The sequence below is a fragment of the Chiloscyllium punctatum genome, chromosome 7 (genome assembly GCF_047496795.1).
Source record: "Chiloscyllium punctatum isolate Juve2018m chromosome 7, sChiPun1.3, whole genome shotgun sequence".
Lineage (NCBI taxonomy): Eukaryota > Metazoa > Chordata > Chondrichthyes > Orectolobiformes > Hemiscylliidae > Chiloscyllium > Chiloscyllium punctatum.
The window spans coordinates 91,533,974-91,551,592 of record NC_092745.1 but is presented as its reverse complement, the minus strand read 5'-3'; the positions used below and the strand labels follow the sequence as shown (position 1 = coordinate 91,551,592).

The window sequence follows — 17,619 nt, the reverse complement described above, 5'->3', positions numbered from 1 at the left end:
AGATCTCCTGAGGTGATGGGGTTCTGTATGGTCTGGGAGATGATGGTTGGGTGATGGGGGTTGGGGTCATGGTTGAGGGGGCAGTAGGAAAAGGTGTCCTCGAGTTGACATTTGGCTTCAGTGGTGTAGAGGTCAGTGCGCCAGACTACTACTGTGCCCCCCCTTTATCTGCTGGATTGATGGTGAGGTTGGGATTGGAGCAGAGGGATTGGAGGGCTGTGCGTTGTGAGGGTGAGAGGTTGGAGTGGGGGAGGGAGGTAGACAGGTTGAGGTGGTTAATGTCCCGGGCGGCAGTTGGAAATGAAGAGGTTGAGGGCAGGTAATAGGCCAGCGCGGGGTGTCCAGGTGGATGCAGTGTGTTGGAGGTGGGCAAAGGGGTCCTCGGAAGGTGGGCAGGAGTCCTGATTGTGAAAGTAAGCTCGGAGGCGGAGGCGACGGAAGAATTGTTTGACGTCACGGCGTGTATTAAATTCATTGATGCATGGACGGAGGGGGATGAAGGTGAGTCCTTTGCGGACTGATTGTTCGTCCTCAGTGAGGGGGAGGTCTGGGGGGGGGAGGGATGGTGAAAATTCGACAGGGCTGGGAGCTGGGATCTGGTGTTGGTGTAGAGCTGGGAGTGGGGGCGGAAGCTGTAACTGGAATGGGTGTGATGTGGGGGAATGGGGGTGGAGTCATGAGCAGGGGTAGTGTTCCCCTTGGGGTTATGGGGGGTGGGGATAGTGACAGTGGGGTCTGTGGGGGGCATGTCAGTAGAATGTAGGTGAGTGGCGCTGGTGGGGGCGGAAGTGGTGGTGACCACGGCAGTAGGGGTGGCGGAAGTCACTGATGCCACATGCCCCATTACAGAACCCCATCACCTCAGGAGATCTCCCTCCCACAGCTTCCAACCACATAGTCCAGGAACCCCACACTGCCAGGTTCTACCTCCTTCCCAAGATCCACAAGCCTGACCACCCTGGCCGACCCATTGTCTCAGCATGCTCCTGCCCTACTGAACTCATCTCTACCTACCTTGACACTGTCCTATTCCCCCCTAGTCCAGGAACTTCCCACATACGTTTGAGACACGACCCACGCCCTCCACCTCCTCCAAGACATCCGTTTCCCTGGCCCCCAATGCCTCATCTTCACCATGGATATCCAATCCCTCTACACCTCCATCCGCCATGACCAGGGTCTCCAAGCCCTCCGTTTTTTCCTCTCTAGACGTCCCCAACAGTACCCTTCCACCGACACACTCATTTGTTTGGCCGAACTGGTCCTCTCCCTTAACAATTTCTCCTTTGAATCCTCCCACTTCCTCCAGACCAAAGGGATAGCCCTGGGCACACATATGGGCCCCAGCTATGCCTGTCTCTCTTTGTTGGCTACGTAGAGCAGTTGATCTTCCGTAATTACACCAGCACCACTCCTCACCTCTTCCTCTGCTACATTGATGACTGCATTGGCGCTACCTCGTGCTCCTGCGAGGAGGTTGAGCAATTCATCAACTCCACCAACACATTCCACCCTGACCTTAAATTTACCTGGACCATCTCTGACATCTCCATCCCCTTCTTGGACCTCTCCATCTCCATAAATGACGACCGACTTGACACTGACATTTTTACAAACCCACCAACTCCCACAGCTACCTGGATTACACCTCTTTCCACCCTACTTCTTGCAAAAATGCCATCCCGTATTCCCAATTCCTCCACCTCCGCCAGATCTGCTCCCAGGAGGACCAGTTCCACCACAGGACACACCAGATGGCCTCCTTCTTTAGAGACCGCAATTTCCCTTCCCAACGTGGTTAAAGATGCCCTCCAATGCATCTCGTCCACATCCCGCACCTCCGCCCTCAGACCCCACCCCTCCAACCGTAACAAGGACAGAACGCCCCTGGTGCTCACCTTCCACCCTACCAACCTTTGCATAAACCAAATCATCCGCCGACATTTCTGCCACCTCCAAACAGACCCCACCACCAGGATTATATTTCCCTCCCCACCCCTTTCCGCCTTCCGCAAAGACCGTTCCCTCCCTGACTACCTGGTCAGGTCCGCGCCCCCCTACAACCCACCCTCCAATCCTGGCACTTTCCCCTGCCACCGCAGGAACTGTAAAACCTGCGTCCACACCTTCTCCCTCCCCTCTATCCAAGTCCCTAAAGGAGCCTTCCACATCCATCAAAGTTTTACTTGCACATCCACTAATATCATTTATTGTATCCATTGCTCCCGATGCGGTCTCCTCTACATGGGGGAGACTGGGCGCCTCCTAGCAGAGCGCTTTAGGGAACATCTCCGGGACACCCGCACCAATTAACTACACCGCCCCGTGGCCCAACATTTCAACTCCCCCTCCCACTCTGCCGAGGACATGGAGGTCCTGGGCCTCCTTCACCGCCGCTCCCTCACCACCAGACGCCTGGAGGAAGAACGCCTCATCTTCCGCCTCGGAACACTTCAACCCCAGGGCATCAATGTGGACTTCAACAGTTTCCTCATTTTCCCCTTCCCCCACCTCACCCTAGTTCTAAACTGCCAGCTCTGCACTGTCCGCATGACTTGTCCAGACTTGTCCTACCTGCCTATCTCCTTTTCCACCTATCCACTCCACCCTCTCCTCCCTGACCTATCACCTTCATCCCCTCCCCCACTCACCCATTGTACTCTATGCTACTTTCTCCCCACCCCCACCCTCCTCTAGCTTATCTCTCCACGCTTCAGGCTCACTGCCTTTATTCCTGATGAAGGGCTTTTGCCCAAAACGTCGATTTCGAAGCTACCTGGATGCTGCCTGAACTGCTGTGCTCTTCCAGTACCACTTATCCAGGATCTGCAGTCATTGTTTTTACCCCATGGGAGAAGTTGTGTCCAAATGTGGACATTTAGGATAGACAAGCAGGAAGCTGGAAGAACCCAGCAAGCCACGCAGCATCAGGAGGTGGAGAAGTCGACATTTTGGGTGTAACCCTTCTTTAGAAGCAGAGGAATTCTATTGTAAGCTTGATGTTCATGGGAATCAGTTTAACTCTGCAAGTTGAATTCTCTTGAATACAAGATTTAATAAGATTGTTTTGGGACTCTGACCTTAATTTGGGATAAAATGAAGGGGAACTCAAATGATCCATTCTGAATTTTGCCCTACAACAACAGACCTTGGTGTCTTGGATATTAAAGATTAAAGAAAGATGGGAGTTCTTTTTCTGGAAAGAAGGGCTTAAACTTGGAGATAATGTCAGTGGCATCTGGCCTTGCAGTACCACTGTGAAAGTAAGACTGCTAGTCTTCAAAGTCCAAGGAAGATGTTGGGACTGGGTTTCCATATGATTATACTTCAATTTGGAGAAAGTGAGGACTGTAGATGCTGGAGAGCAGAGTTGAAAAGTGTGGTGCTGGAAAAGCCAGACAGCATCAGAGGAGCAAGAGAATCGACGTTTCGGGCATAAGCCCTTCTTCAGGAATCTGAATACTTCAATTTGTCAATATGTTTGCAAGATAACAGTTAGTTTCGAGGATAGTGAAGCAGTATTTCTACCTGGAAACACAGTGCATGTGATCCACATTTCAAAGGAGATGACCTTTGAGAAGGGAAGAATTTGTGACATTGCTGAAACTCTCAAGACACAGGAGCTGTAAAAGAAACGATACCTAAAAGTTGAAAATCTTTATAGTTTGCCTCACAAATACAATTCAGACCTTATATTCGGATCGGGAAGAAAACATTTTTGAGCATCTGAAATGAGGCTGAAAGATTCACTTGGATTGAATTAGAGGAAGTATCTTTAGGGAGGAGAAAACACTCAATTATGAAATCACATTTGAGTTTAAAAGATAGCAGGTTGTGTAAGAAAAGAATGAAATAAACCCTCAGGTGCTGAGAATCACTTTGGGCTGACTCTAGGAAGTGGTTACTTCCTGTGGAGTCTACCTGTGAAGTAGCTTTTTGGATGTGTTAAAAGGAAAAGCAGAAAGTTCTGTTTTGTAATTTAAGATGTAAGTTGCCTACAACAATTTGTACTAATTGTATTTTCCAGTAAAAGTCTTGAAGCATGATGTCATGTCATCCTTTCAGCTATTAGCTGGATATTTGATTTTTCACTTTTAAAAAGGTTAATGACCTTTGAAGTTTGTAACAGAATCCTTTGAATGCTAATGAAAACCATTAATTCTAAAGCACTAACTAAAGCTTTCTTTTGCTAAGCAAAGGCATCTGTAAAGATAGCACATTGGAAGAAATTTGGTGCATAAATGACAACTATAAAATTGACAGATTGTGTCTTCAAGTTGCTTCTAGTGAAATATTGTTTTCAAGAAATTCTTGTGAATTCTGTCCGTATTCTGTAAGAATGTAAAATGGCATCACCATTTTGTTGCTGACTGGCTGTTGATTATATATTTCCTGTAGAAAAGCACTTAAGTAGGCCTTTGTGTTGCATAATTATTAGTCTACATCACATGATCAGCTGTTATTTCCACAGCTTCAAAATCTAAGTTGTTTTGATCCTCTTGCACTTTATCCACAGCACCTTTGCCAATGGACCATATAGAACAAATGGCTGAGGAATGTCTGAAGGATATAGATGAAAATGAAGATGATGATGATGATTTGGAAGAAGAAGAAGAACTCTTGGTAAATTCTATTTTTAGGCCATAATTTTTGATATGTTACTGAAGACTGATAAGTTAGAATTCCAATCAGAGCAATGACACTTTCAAATGTTGTTTAATTTGCATTATTGAACTTGATATTTCATTACAAATATGAAAAAAAAATCATTTTTGTTTGAGCCATACTCTCCTTAATTGTCATGGAATAATCATCGCAATCTTTCAACTGTTTCTTTAGAAACAATTTTGTGAAATGTTATCTTGGAACTGATACTCCTAAACATTTTTTGCTATCATTTATCAAGTTAGTGTTCCTTCCTTCATTAAGCAGTTTTCCTCTTTGTTTTCCCCTTTTTTATTTTAATATAGCGGCATTCATAACTAGAAGCAGAACTTTAAACTAACTACTGAGTGTCATTCAAGTGTGATTGTGTCCTTAACCAGTGTTCACAGCAGGGCACTGATCCAAAATGTGTTGCTGAAATTGTGGCTGATTTTTTTTTGTTGTTGCTCTTGTCTTTTAACCCAGCAATCTATTCAAGAATTTCTTGTATTGTCTCCTTTGAGTAGTTGACTTAAGAATTTACCAACCTGGCATTGGGTAATTAAAGCTAATTACAAAGCTTGATTATTCATAGAGCAAATTGTTTAGTAAGCAATTTGGAACTAAAGCGTTGCTCTTTCAACATACCAAACAGTTTTTACTCAGGTATTTAAATTAGATGGTTAAAGTTGGGGTGATTGTTTTATTCAAATTATTCTCAGTTTTGAAGCCAAAAAGAAAAGTTAATTCTGTTCAGAGTTGATCCTTTAAAGTAACTATTTCTGAATGTATCCAATTAAATTGATTCCTTAGTTTTGTTTCTTAAATCCTGTACATAGTCCCTTTTGGTGCTTCAAGCTCCTGGTTAACCTTCCAAAGGTTGAAGGTGCAAGAAGAGGTTACAATATTAATATTCCAGTTGTCACTTTGTAGTTTCTATTTAAATAAATGATATTTTGCATCAGTTACTTTGGTCATTTGCTATTGGATGGTATATGGTAAACTAAGGAGAGTATGCCAAAGAAACAATCTATATAGGTGACTGCTTAAGCTGTAAGGAAAACTATTTTATAACTAAGGCAGAACTGAAGGAAATGGTTCAGAAAGAGGAGGTGGAGGAGGAAGAGGAAGAGGAGCAGGAAGAACCTACAAATCCATCTGTTCTCATAGAGTCTGCTCCGGATCCAGTGAATCAATGTCCCATTTCTCAGCCTCAGGTAAATCTTGTTTTTTTGTTTATCATTAAAACAAAGGTTTATTGTCGTATCTTTTTGGAACAATTTACTTAAAGCCTCCATTTTTAGTACTACACCATATGATGTTTACCCTGAAGAATCTCAATAAAATCGAAGTTTAATTTAACAGGTGTGGTTGAAAGGATATTAGTGCACTGTCATTGAGTGAATTTGTTATTCTTGCTGTTCAATCTTTGAAATCCTTGCAGTGTTGCAAATGTTTCACAAGTTATTTGTAATTTTCTTCTTGAACCTAGAACCCTCCTCATTTTAAGCATTCTTTTAGCCTTTTAAACTTTGATTTGGAATAAGAATGATTCTAGAATGGTTAACATATGATAACATTTACAAGCACCTTATCTTTTGTTACGACAGAAATCAAGTCAGCCTTTCCACCTCTGTATTCACAAAGCAATAAATTTAAAACCAACCTCAAAATTGACTCTGTCGTTCTTGACCAGACTTTTGAATAGCCCATCCCACACTCCGAATAATCAATTCCATACCCTAGTTCGTATGTTAAACAAGATGCAATTTATTAACAATATAGTAACTTTAGCAGAGTAAAATTAAAAACAAAGTAATCTAATGGTTTTAAAACCAAAAACCTTTGTTTTCAGCCCCATTCACACACAAGGTAGACAGACAAAAATAGTTAAGAAATAAATACAAAACTGGCCAAATTACTTGGTGATTTTCACAATCCACTTGTTTCTTGGTTGATTTTCTGAACATCGCTCAAATAAAGGCAATCATATTTATAAACTTTGTTTTTTATTCTGAGCTTCCAAGAGCTGCTCATGGGAAATTAGGCAGGGAGCTTTCAAATCTTAATGCTGTAGCATCAACAGGCAGAAAGATTTTCTCACAGAAAGCACAGTCCAAAATCCAAATCAAACTGACCATTCCCTGACTGACCCAGTTGTTTTTCAACACTAACAACTGATTGATTTAGTATAAAGTCTATTCCAGACCTGCTTGAACCAATTCCCAGACACTAACCTTGTTAGTTGTCAACCTCTGTTATCTGTTTTAAACATAATGCTGTTCCCCAGTGATGAAGTGTTTGTAGAACCTTTTGATCAGGAACCAACCTGCGATTAATTTCCAGGTCCGGCCTCAAAAGTATGTTTGGTCTTTTTTTTTTCCTTTTTAACACAAGGTACAGGCGTTATCTTTAGCTCACAATTCACAGGTCTAAACCAAAAATGATTAAAGAATAAAAGAAAAATAATGAAAAACCTGTGAGGATTTTCATTTTCCAAAAGTAGACATTTCTTAATAATGTTGCAATTCTAATTCACTTCAGAGAAATGGCACTGGATGGGTATCAATGGGATAGCATCAGAAACTGAATAACAACATTTTGACCTCTTGCAACTTACTCTATAAGTTGAGTTAGTTGTTGTTAAGCTCAGTTCAACAACAAAAACATACATTGTTTGAGAGATTTAGTATGTCTAGAGCACTTTGGAAGGAAAATAGTTAATGCTTCGAGTCCAATGGTGTCTTTTTAGACCCTCGTTCACTGGCCTTGTAACATTAACTCTGGTGCCTAACCTGCTGAGTTTCTTCAGAAAATTTGCTTTTGTCTCCTATTTTCAGCACCAACAGTTCTTTGTTATTTAGTCTCAGTTCAGATTCAGCAAAATAGATCCAGTGAGCCTTTCTGGAAGTCAGTGTGCAGTTTGAAAGCTAGTCTATTGTTTACACTGGTTACTTTATAGTATATTTTTTCTGCACTGTAACTTGCATTATAGTTCAGGTCGATTGCTGTTGTGGTGATTTGGTTACCTGAATAGCTATTCAAAAAGCATTATGATAAGAAAGACCTATTTTTAAAACCTGTAAATATGTTTTTATTAACCTATTTTTCTAATCCACCTGTTCAAAGATGTTATTACACACCAATTGACCAGATGGGACTTAAACCTGTGCCTCTGGTCCAGGAGTAGGGAGGTTACTAGTACACCACATGAGGGCCCTCAAATTTAATCACTCTGGCACAGTCTATATTATCTGCTTCAATTGCAAAATCATTCTTCCTTGTGGGGGATGGCTGGTTGAAATTGAGATGTCAGCATTGACTATGGGTTTGGGAATGCATTATCAACCCTATCTTACCCTTAATAAAACTGAAAGAACTGTGTATGCTGGAAATCCGAAATAAAAACAGAAGTTCCTGGAGAAGCTCAGCAGATCTGAGGAGAAGAGAAATTAGCATTAACGTTTTGGGTCTGGTGATCGTTCCTCAGGACTGAGGAAAGGTGACCAGATCTGAAACATTAATTCAGATTTTGCTTCACAGATGCTGCCAGATATGCTGAGCTTCTTGGACAACTTTGTTCCTGCCTTGCCCTTGCAGTTTTATCTGTGGTGGGAGATTATTGGCCAGCAGGGTGGTTGCAGGTTGACTGGAGCAGTTATTTTTTCCTTCTATTCTTGCTGTTGTTTTTTTCTCAGTGGCTGCATTTGTTAATTGACAGGTTTTGACACTATATTGTTGATGATTAATTACCATTTTGATCATGATTTGGTATCTGCTTCCTATATGGTGTGAATAGAGCAGACTTTACCAAAGTGGAGGCTTTGGTTGTTTTTGAAAATTTCACTTTGCTCTGAATGAACAGGCTGTTTAGGGAGGGCTGTGTAAAGCATCTCTTTGGACAGTCTTCAGTCAAGCATCCTGATACTCTCCATGCATCTCAGCTGATATCACAACCTTTCTTTGACAAATGAGTTGTGGCGGATGCTTTAAGACCATGTTGATTTTATTGTTCATAGGTGTTTGATATAGAATCCCTGTAGTTTGGAAACAGGCTGTTTGGCCCATCAAGTCCACACTGACCCTCTGAAGAGTATCCCACCCAGACCTATTCCCCTCCATTTACTCCTGACTAATGTACCTAACCTGCACATCTCTAAATACTATGGGCAATTTAGCATGGCCAATTCACGTAATCTGCACATCTTTGGATTGTGGGAGGAAACCGGAACACCCGGAGGAAAAACACGCAGACCACAGGGAGAATGTGCAGACTCCACACAGACAGTCGCCTGAGTTTGAAATGAAATCTGAGTCCTTGGTGCTGTGAGGCAGCAGTGCTAACCACTGAACCACCATGCCACCTCAAACGGCTATCCAAACATCTGTAGTATTGAGAAGTGTGAAGATAACCACTGCTTAATAGATTTTGAGTTTAACATTGGCTTTGATATGATTCTGAAAAATCTGATTTTGAAGTTTATTGCATGTCAATTTCAGTGGTACATCTCTTCATCAATGTCAATTCTTAGCAATAAACCGCTTCCAAATGGGAAACAAGGATCATTTTCTGATCCAGCCGATGATAATAGCATTAGCATATAATGCGTTTTGTAAGTAAGAGGAACAAAATCGCACCCCATTCTGTAAAACCACAGATCAGATTTTTAAACATCTGGCACACATTTAGATTTGGTATTTTTTTCCCTTAGATTGGTATTCTGAAAACAATTAAGAAAAGAAATAGTGGTTATTTGTAGATTGCATTGTACAGATAATAAATACTTAGTGAACAGGAAACAAAAATGCATTTACAAAATGTTAAGTCTTAAAGGAAAGATGAAATCTTCAGCTTTTGGTCTGAAAATGTAACCAAGTTGCTAAAATTGCTTTTCTTTTTCCAAGTCAAATATAGTTACTGTTAATGCTGGATTACAAAATACGCTGGAAGAGAGACTACGAATGTACAGAATTGCAATTAGTAATGCAAAGCAAGCTGGAGAGATGTCAAAACTGAGGCGATATGAACGAGGATTAAAGGTATATATTAAACAATTTACATTCTATCTTCCATTTAGATATTAAGCTGTGAAGCTAAAGTAGTTCACCCTTCTCCTAGAGAGCTCTTTTGAGATCAGTGTTGTAATCTCTTGACACCTAGTTTTGGATTTGTCATAGGATTTGTTCATAACTAAATCTATGAGGCTTCAGAAGTATATTGAGAAGCTGTTCCATCCATCATGAGTAATTTAATCAGTTACTTGCAAAGCGTTTTTAGTCCATTTTTAAAATGCATATTTATATTTAATGTAACAAGGATATTGCAATCTTCATCTGGTTTATTTTGATTTATAGACATTGCAGACACTGCTGGCTTCTGCAAACAAAGGTAAAAAGATAGAGGAAGCAGAAATTCCTCCCCCAGTTGCAACTGGTAAAAGCAGTGCCACAGCAGTGGATCCTGATAGTTTAAGTGCAAAAAGTTTGGAAGATGGAATGGCTGAAATGTGTCAGGATACACGAGCACCAGCAAATGAGGCACTACTACCTAAACCAAGTGTTACAGAGTTATCTGTGATGTCTTCAGAGCCTGAGCCTTCAAACATTGCAGCATCTGTAACTTCTGTTCAGTCTGAGATTGTTGATGTGTTGACTACTGATACAGCAAATAATGACAACGCTGGTAAAGTATCAAATTATTATAAATTCTAGGACTCTGTGTTTTGCTTTACTTAATTTAAGTAGAAACTATGGTAGGGCAGGTTTTGCAAGATTTGTGGAAGTATAAGCTCTGAACTTGACTTGTCTTACTACATGCATTATCTTTTTGTAATTGTTTTTGACTAATGGAGAAAGTTTAATGTTGGAAGCAGTAACAGTTTGAACATTGTTCACTTGTACAGATGGATCAATCATTCTTGTCATTAATTTTTGATTTATACTTAGTAATATGACCTGAATGAGTCTTCTGAAACCAGTCTCACTGTAAATGTATTTGGTTTTTCTTTTTAAAGGAAATTTTGCTTTTATGCTTTGCAGGAAGTGATGATACAAAAACAAAAGTATTGTTGGTTGGGAGACAGAAGGAGTATAAACTGGCTGCACTAAGAGCAAAGCAAGCGGGAAACATCACACAAGCTAAAGAATACATGAAAATCAGCAAAGTAAAGCTTTGTCATTTTAATAATATTCACTATTGTAAAGTAATTAAGGATGGCAACGCTTGGCATTGAAAATTTGTTGAAATGGAACCATTATGTAATAGATCTGTGAAAAATGTTTACATGGACTTAGCACCATTTTTAAGGTACAGTCAAGAAGAGAATGCTTCACTGACAGTGTTTTATAGTATTAATGAAAATTTAAATATCTGAGGAGCAAAGTTGAATGTCAAAATTCACTGGCTGGTATGAGATGTATGTCTGGTTCTATTAGAAGTTTATAATATCAATTCTGTCAACCAGGGATATAACATTGGAAACCAAACAAGGTCCCTGAGGGAGGAAGAGCAAATAGGAATAACCTGAGCTACAACCTCAACATTTTAGGAGGCTGCTAAAAATTTGAATTATTTTCTACTTGGCATCAGTTTTCCAATCACACTTTTTTGGGAAGTATGTGCTGCGAAAAGAAGGGAAGAAAAAATAAGTAGTAAGCAAATTATAGCATTGGCTATAGCAAAGTACTTCTCATTTTTAAAACTTAGTGCATTAATTGTAAAGTGTGCTTAAATCTTAGAATTTGGTTTTGCAGATGCAACTCTTATTATCAATGCAGAATAGTATAATGCTATATACTGCTTTCGAGTTGTAGCCTAAGACTTATAAGCAGATTTTCAATCTCCTAAAGCTCATTGACCAAGCAGAGCGTATTAGTTAATCTGTGATTCTCTACTTACCTAAGAGTAATTGACCTTTGAATAAAAAAACAGATTTACTATTGTAGAATATTATGTTTTGGAATATAATCATTTTATAAGGTTTGTGGTCTCAGCTGAAATATGAAGAGAAAATGTAAAAAATGCTCAACAAGTCAGGCCATATCTGTCAGGAAAGAAACAGAAAAACTTTCCAGTTGATTATTTTGATGAGAGATAATTAACCAGGAAAAATAGGTTTGTTTAGTTTTTCAGATGTTGCATGACGTGCTGAAGACTTGCAGCAATTTTATTCAGGTTGCATTATTATCCTTACCTTCTGTCTGCAAATGCAATTATTTTGGACTATTCTGACTCTGCCATTTGTAATTTGAATAGATGTACACAGATTTAAAATTGTAAGTGTTCTGTATTTTTGTTTCTTCAGAAATTTGATATTGTGATAAATGCTTTGGACAGCGGGGAGCCTGTAGATCTGACTAACCTGCCACCATTACCAACAGGTACAAGTGCACGCATTTGTAATATTGTTTTTGCCCATTTATTAAAAAAATACTTTTCCTATGGTAGTATATTGTAATTTAGAGGTAAATCTAGATCTTTGATTATTTTTAAGCTGTCTCAAAATTTACAATATTGTGTAATAATATAATAATACTACAGTGGTTTTAAATTTTTTTAATACTGCTCTGGTCTGAAGCTGGTCACAAGCTTAATGTTCCATGATACAAATCCTACAGGAAGGATAGAAAGGGAGGCAAGAGAGGAGGGGGAGTGGCGTTTTTGATAAAAGGGTAGCATTATAGCTGTTCTGAGGGAGGATATTCCCGGAAATACATCCAGAGAAGTTATTTGGGTGGAACTGAGAAATAAGAAAGGGATGGTCACCTTATTGGGATTGTATTATAGAGCCCCTAATAGTCAGAGGGAAATTGAGAAACAAATTTGTAAAGAGATCTCTATTATCTGTAAGAATAATAGGGTGGTTACGGTAGGTGGTTTTAATTTTCCAAACATGGACCGGGACTGCCATAGTGTTAAGAGTTTAGATGGAGAGGAATTTAAGTGTGTACAAGAAAATTTTCTGATTCAGTATGTCGATTGTACCTACTAGAGAAGGTGCAAAACTTGACCCCCTCTTGGGAAATAGGGCAGGGCAGGTGACTGAGGTGTCAGTGGGGGAGCACTTCGGGGCCAGCGACCATAATTCCATTAGTTTTAAAATAGTGATTGGAATAGGATAGACTAGATCTAACAGTTAAAGTTCTAAATTGGAGGAAGGCCCATTTTAACGGTATTAGGCAAGAACTTTCGAAAGCTGATTGGAGGTAGATGTTTGCAGGTAAAGGGATGGCTGGAAAATGTGAAGCCTTCAGAAATGAGATAACAAGAATCCAGAGAAAGTATACTCTTGTTAGGTTGAAAGGAAAGGCTAGTAGGTATAGGGAATGCTGGATGACTACAGAAATTGAAGGTTTGGGTTAAGAAAAAGAAGGAAGCATATGTGAGGTATAGACCAGATAGATCAAGTGAATCCTTACTGCATAAAGGCAGTAGGAGTATACTTAAGCGAGAAATCAGGAGGGCAAAAAGGGGACATGAGATAGCTTTGGCAAATAGAATTAAGGAGAAGCCAAACGGTTTTTACAAATACATTTAAGGACAAAAGGGTAACTGGGGAGAGAATAGGGCCCCTCAAAGGTCAGCAAGGCAGCCTTTGTGTGGAGCTGCAGGAGAAGGGGCAGATACTAAACAAGTATTTTGCATCAGTATTTACTGTTGAAAAGGACATGGAAGATATAAGAATGTAGGGAAATAGATGGTGACCTCTTGAAAAATGTCCATATTACAGAGGAGGAAGTTCTGGATGTCTTGAAATGCATAAAAGTGGATAAACCCCAGAACCTGATTAGGTGTACTCTAGAACTTTGTTGGAAGCTAGGGAAGTAATTGCTGGGCCTCTTGCCAAGATATTTGTATCATCAGTAGTCACACATGAGGTGCTGGAAGGCTGGAGGTTGGCTAACGCAGTTAAGGACAAGCCAGGGAACTATAGACCAGTGAGCCTGATGTTGTTGGTGGGCAGGTTGTTGGAGGGAATCCTGATGGACAGGATGTACATGTTATTTGGAAAGGCAAGGACTGATTAGGGATAGTCAATGTGGCTTTGCATGGGAAATCATGTCTCACAAACTTGATTTCAGTTTTTTTGAAGAAGTAACAAAAAGGATTGATGAGGACAGAGCATTGGATATGATGGACTTCAGTAAGGCATTCGACCAGGTTCCTCATGGGAGACTGGTTAGCAAGGTTAGGTCTCGTGGAATACAGGGAGAACTATCCATTTGGATTCAGAGCTGGCTCAAAGGTAGAAGACAGAGGGTGGTGGTGGAGGGTTGTTTTTCAGACTGGAGGTCTGTGACCAGTGGAGTTCCACAAGGATCAGTGCTAGGTCGGCCACTTTTCATCAATTATGTAAATGGTTTGGATGTGAGCATAACAGGTATAGTTAGTAAGTTTGCAGATGACACCAAAATTGGAAGTGTGTTGGTCAGCAAAGAGGGTTACCTCATTACCATGGGATCTTGATCAGATGAGCCAATGGGCTGAGAAATGGCAGATGGAGTTTAATTTAGGTAGATGTGAGTTGCTGCATTTTGGGAAAGCAAATCTTAGCAAGACTTATATACTTAATGGTAAGGTCCTAAGAAGTGTTGCTGAACAAAGAGACCTTGGAGTCCAGGTTCAGAGCTCCTTGAAAGTGGAATCGCAGGTAGATAGGCGAGTGAAGGCAGCGCTTGGTATGCTTTCCTTTGTTGGTCAGAGTATTGAGTACAGGAGTTGGGTGGTCATGTTGTGACTGTAGAGGACATTGGTTAGGCCACTGGTGGAGTATTGCATACAGTTCTAGTCTCTATCCTGTTGGAAAGATGTTATGCAACTTGAAAGGGTTCAGAAAAGATTTACAAGGATATTGCCAGGGTTGGAGGATTTGAGCTAGGGAGAGCTTGAATAAGCTAGGGCTGTTTTCCCAGGAGCGTCGAAGGCTGAGGGTGACCTTTATAGAGGTTTATAAAATCATGAGGGGCATGGATAGGATAAATAGACAAAGTCTTTTCCCTGGGGTGAAGGAGTCCAGAATTAGTGGGCATAGGTTTAGGGTGAGAGGGGAAAGATATAAAAGAGACCTAAGAGGCAACTGTTTCACTGAGGGGGTGTGTATGGAAAGAGCTGCCAGAGGAAGTGGTGAGGCTGGTACAATTGCAACATTTAAAAGGCATTTGGATGGGTATATGAATAGGAAGGGTTTAGAGGGATATGGGCCAACTGCTAGCAAGTGGGACTAGATTGGCTTGGGATATCTGGTCGGCATGGACAAGTTGTACCGAAGGGTCTCTTTCCGTGCTGTACATCTCTATGACTCCATAATATATCTAGTTCTAAAGTAGTGTCAATCGCTATCAAATGAAATGCACAAGTATCACAGCAGTTCATTTCGGTTCAATCATGCATTTAGTCTATCTGTGTTCAGTGTCAAACTATGCAGAAATACTTAAAATTCCTTTCACATATGCACGGATTTAAATTATATTTCTTCACTTGTAAGCTGCAATTTCACCAATCCTGGACAATTAGAAAGTTTTCTTAAAACTTCCCTTCAAAGTTAGACTTGTACTAGATATAGTGCTACAGTTTAGTATACTTTCCAAGTGAGCCTAAAATGAGCTATTTTTATCATAGGATGTTTTCATGAATTTACCAAAATCTAATTGTATGTTATTGCACATGCAGAATTATATTGGAATCAGTTGTCGACTGTCCTCCATCCTGACGGCAGCTGTAGTAGTTTGGGAGATTTTACAAGAACTATTCTAACACACTATCATTCCTCTTTTTTGTTTTTGTGGAACAGTTGAACATTGTAGAAGCTGGTTGTTGTTCACCCATTCCCCTGAAAAACTTGAAATATAAATTGGTGCTAAATATGTTTGGCAGGTGTGTGGGGCGACAAACTGATCAACATAGTAATAGCAGTTTCCTGCCAAAATATATGGTCTGGCCTTTACTTTCCTATTACTATTTTCTCCCCAAAATATGACACAGTGATCAATACTAAGATTTGTCTCCCTTAGTGTCTGGATTAGGAACAATTATTAGGGCACATAATCTTAGTAAGATGAAAGCAAATTGTCAGGATTATACAAAATGTGATTCTGCATTGCTGCTTTTCAAATTGATTCCCCACCATATCTCCAGCTAGCTTAACTGACTGAGGTCAACTGACTCAAGAAAGGAACCTGAAATCTTCCAGAAATACATTGTTCCAATATATTTTGCTGCATATTTATTCACTGAGCTATTTGGCATGCTCAGGTGCTAGATGAAGTTGGTCAGATCCATTCTCAACATATTGACCCATGTGTCTTGTAAAGACTTAAAGGTTTAGCATGTAAGTATAGATATTTTCATGTGCCAGAATGAAAACAATTTCGTGAACACTTAATTTTTATTTTCTCATTTTGGTCATAATTAATAGGCTGACTAGCAAGAAGGAATCATTGTAAATACGCAAAAGAAATCTATGGTTTATCAATTTCAAACAAAACTGATGAAGTATTTAAAAGTTGAAGCCATATCTTGTACAGCACAGTTCTGCCTTCTGGGATTAACAATTTAGAAATGTTTGTTAGCTGCTACAGTTTAATTAACTGATAGTCTATCTGGTTAAAAATTTGCTGTGCAATGTATCTAAAACTGAATGCAAATTTATTACTGCAGTTAATAAAGTAATTTTAAAAAATATTTTACTTTATAACAATCTATTCAAAAACTTTGACAGATACTTCAGCCGAAGAAAAATCACTTAGTCCTTCAAATGTAGTAACTCTTCCGGAACAGCAAGGAATGGATTCAAAAACTGAATATCAAGACACTCCAGAATCCGGTATGATGTGTTTAGATGTTCAGTGTAAAAGTCATTTGATATGTAATAATACGTGGATACGTAATCATTCAGGTGACATAGTGGGTCGGTGGTTAGCACTAAATCTCCATGCCAGGGACCCAGGTTCAGTTCTAGCCTTGGGTAGAGTTTGCATGTTCTCCCCATGTCTGCATGTGTTTCCTCCAGGTACTCTGGTTTCTTCCTCCAGTCTAAAGATGTGCAGTTTAGGTGGATTTGCCAAGATAAATTGTCTAGGGATTAGCTATGGTAAATGTGGGATTATGGGAATAGGGTAGGGGTCTGGGTGGAATGCTTATCAAAAGATCCACATGGACTTGATGGACCAAATGACCTCTTTCTGCAGTGTAGGGATTCTATGAACTTTCTACAATGTAATATGTAATCTGTAATAAATCATAGTAGCTTTGGTTGGTTCCATTTTAAAAAAAAAACAAGCATTTCAAATTCATGTTTTTTGAAAAATGCAGGTGAAATCTTTCATCGAGACTTCAAATTTTGGGTGCCGTCTTTAGTGCAGTCAGTAGCAAGCAATGGCAAAATTTTGAGAAATGTAGCTAGGGCTGGATGCCGAATACAGAACTAAAGCTGACAACTTGAATGTTTTTAGACATATTGTCTTCTTGACATGTTTATTCAGTTGGCAATAAACTTGCCAAATATGAATGGAAATGTTTTTACTTAGCTAAAAGCCTTGCAGAGTTTTCTGGATCTAAAATGTTCTCATTGCAAAATTAAGAGATTTTTAATTTATCTTTTAGAAATGCTTGCAGTTCTGAACCTTAAATCTATATTTTTGACTAATTAACTATTTTAAAAATTTTTTTATTGAAAACCTTTTTAAATCTTTTACAAAACATTTTATATACAAAAAGGAATAGCACCATCAAAACAGGAGAAAAAAAGGCAGTACAACAAAGTCATAACACAGTACAATTAATGAACGGGACTAATTAACCTTTAAAATGCTTGGATTGTAATATTTTCTTCCTACCACTGAACTTTGACGTTAAATATAAATTGTCAAGAGTTCTAGATTGAGTTTTTCAAACATTAACACTGCAGGATTTGTGCATATTACTTTTGTAGGGTTTTACAACTGTACAAATGGTGAGTTGCTGTACAGATAATAGAA

General features: G+C 39.6%; 1 protein-coding gene across 6 annotated transcripts in view; it reads left to right on the top strand.

The window, feature by feature from the left end:
* Positions 1-17,619, top strand: part of cc2d1b (coiled-coil and C2 domain containing 1B) — a 79,901-nt gene that overhangs the window by 10,204 nt on the left and 52,078 nt on the right. For 4 of the 6 annotated variants that reach the window (XR_011961158.1, XM_072574300.1, XM_072574299.1 and 1 more), the window contains exons 3-9: positions 4,517-4,623; positions 5,724-5,861; positions 9,550-9,684; positions 10,000-10,327; positions 10,684-10,808; positions 11,949-12,024; positions 16,362-16,466. Coding sequence is in view for 5 of the 6 variants with exons in the window: in XM_072574300.1 (XP_072430401.1) it covers positions 4,517-4,623; positions 5,724-5,861; positions 9,550-9,684; positions 10,000-10,327; positions 10,684-10,808; positions 11,949-12,024; positions 16,362-16,466 (1,014 nt within the window). In the remaining variant the exon portion in view is untranslated. Of the gene's footprint in view, positions 1-4,516; positions 4,624-5,723; positions 5,862-9,549; positions 9,685-9,999; positions 10,328-10,683; positions 10,809-11,948; positions 12,025-16,361; positions 16,467-17,619 lie in introns of those variants that run through there. The other 2 variants (XM_072574303.1, XM_072574302.1) reach the window with 2 other exon arrangements.